This window comes from Rhynchophorus ferrugineus, unplaced genomic scaffold, assembly GCF_030347505.1.
Source record: "Rhynchophorus ferrugineus isolate W39M unplaced genomic scaffold, kcgeb_rfMv2 rfM1, whole genome shotgun sequence".
Classification (NCBI taxonomy): Eukaryota; Metazoa; Arthropoda; class Insecta; order Coleoptera; family Curculionidae; genus Rhynchophorus; species Rhynchophorus ferrugineus.
In genome coordinates, this window is record NW_027472580.1 from 30413206 (window position 1) to 30414830 (window position 1625).

The 1625-nt window shown below is 40.2% G+C and overlaps 1 protein-coding gene across 1 annotated transcript; it reads right to left on the bottom strand.

Moving 5' to 3' along the window:
• Window positions 1-366: 366 nt before the first annotated feature.
• On the bottom strand, window positions 367-1267 carry LOC143193686 (uncharacterized). Its single transcript, XM_076400005.1, has 2 exons — window positions 1143-1267; window positions 367-1053 (listed from the first exon to the last, which is right to left on the bottom strand). Exons 1-2 carry the CDS (start codon window positions 1152-1154, stop codon window positions 457-459), a joined length of 609 nt encoding a protein of 202 aa, XP_076256120.1. The 5' UTR covers window positions 1155-1267; the 3' UTR covers window positions 367-456.
• Window positions 1268-1625: the final 358 nt, after the last annotated feature.

Here is a 1625-nt window from a genome sequence, read left to right on the forward strand (position 1 = left end):
GTCAATATCTAGTTCCCTAACGATGTCGTAATATGAAGTAGTTGACTAGTTGAAAGATTGGCCAAAATAACGGAAATGATCTTATCTCTATTACTGAATCTCTATTTCCAAAGCATAATAATTTTTGACTAAGTACACACTTAAGGCTACCCTTATATCTTGAATTCTCTATGGGCTGGTGCCTTTTACATGCGCTGTAATGTTGTATATAAATGTGCTATACTGTGCGAAGCCATTTGTGAAGGCACTGAAGAAGTATTATAAAAAGATTGCGATTCTAAAGACACACTGATATTACTTTTCTCTCAATGTTTTACTGTTGTGTTATATTTTGTTTAAATTCTGAATGAAAATGAAATTCATATATTAATAATATATTTATAATTATTGAGATTTATTTACAGAATGTTCATATACAATGGCTTTAAAATAAATTAGGTTTTTCATACATCGTCTTTACCAGACGGATTTGGCTAATGCTGGAGCGGAGTAGGCTACGGCTGGAGCGGCAGCGTAAGAAAGAGCTGGAGCAGCAGCATATGAAAGTGCTGGGGCAGCGGAGTAAGCAAGAGCTGGAGCAGCCACGGTCTTAGCGATTGCTGGAGCAGCAGCATAGGCTACAGCTGGGGCAGCAGAGTAGGCTAAGGCTGGGGCGGCAGCCACAGCTGGGGCAGCTGAATAGGCGAGAGCTGGGGCAGCAGCTACGGCTGGTGCAGCAACTACAGCTGGGGATCCGTGAGCGGTGTAGGTGGACACAACAGATTTGGTTACAGAGGGAGCGGAGTAAGAAGCAACTACAGGAGCGGCAGCGGCATAGGTGGACACAACTGGGGCGGCTTTAGCGACAAGTGGGGCAGAGTAGGCAACTGGAGCAGCGACGGCTTTAGCTAAAACGGGGGCAGCAGCATAAGTGCTAATTACTGGAGATGGATGAACCTGAGAGGTGGCGGTCACAGATTTAGATAGTACAGCTGGGGAAGTGTAAGCTACAGCTGCTGGAGCTGAGAGGAGACCAGCGTTGGCAACAGCTAAAGTAGCGGCCAAGATGACGAACTAAAAAAGAGGAAAATTAAATTTGAGAAAAACATTATTACATCAGTGAGAAAATAGTGTATTTAAAGAGAAAACAAAAAGAAACTTACTTTGTAAGCCATTGTTGTTTATTGATTGATAGTTCGATGCAAACTGATACCGTTTATTGCACTATGCTGAATTTTTATACCGAACTTTGAGGATATGAATTTGAAAATCGCCTTGGGTGTGGAAGCCACTTTCGCTAAAGAATTTCAAAAAAAAAACGACGGTCTAGGTTGTAAACTGATAGCAGACGTAAATCATGGTCAACGCGTTTCGTGTAAAAATTGCTTCAGTCTTGCCATTGTAATTCAAGACGGAATTATAATACGAATGTTTTTAAGGTTTTGCTTGTCGTAGAACAACATTTTGCGTGCTGTCACAGTGCAAAAAAAACTGTTACTATTTTCTGTAGTCAAATTGTTCGCTTTTGGTGATCATGCTGTTGTGCACGTTTTTGTATAGCTTAAATGATATATTTACCTATCTATTACAGAGATAAGTATAATATATATTTTTAGAAGTTAGTTTTAGTCAGTTATTGAATATAT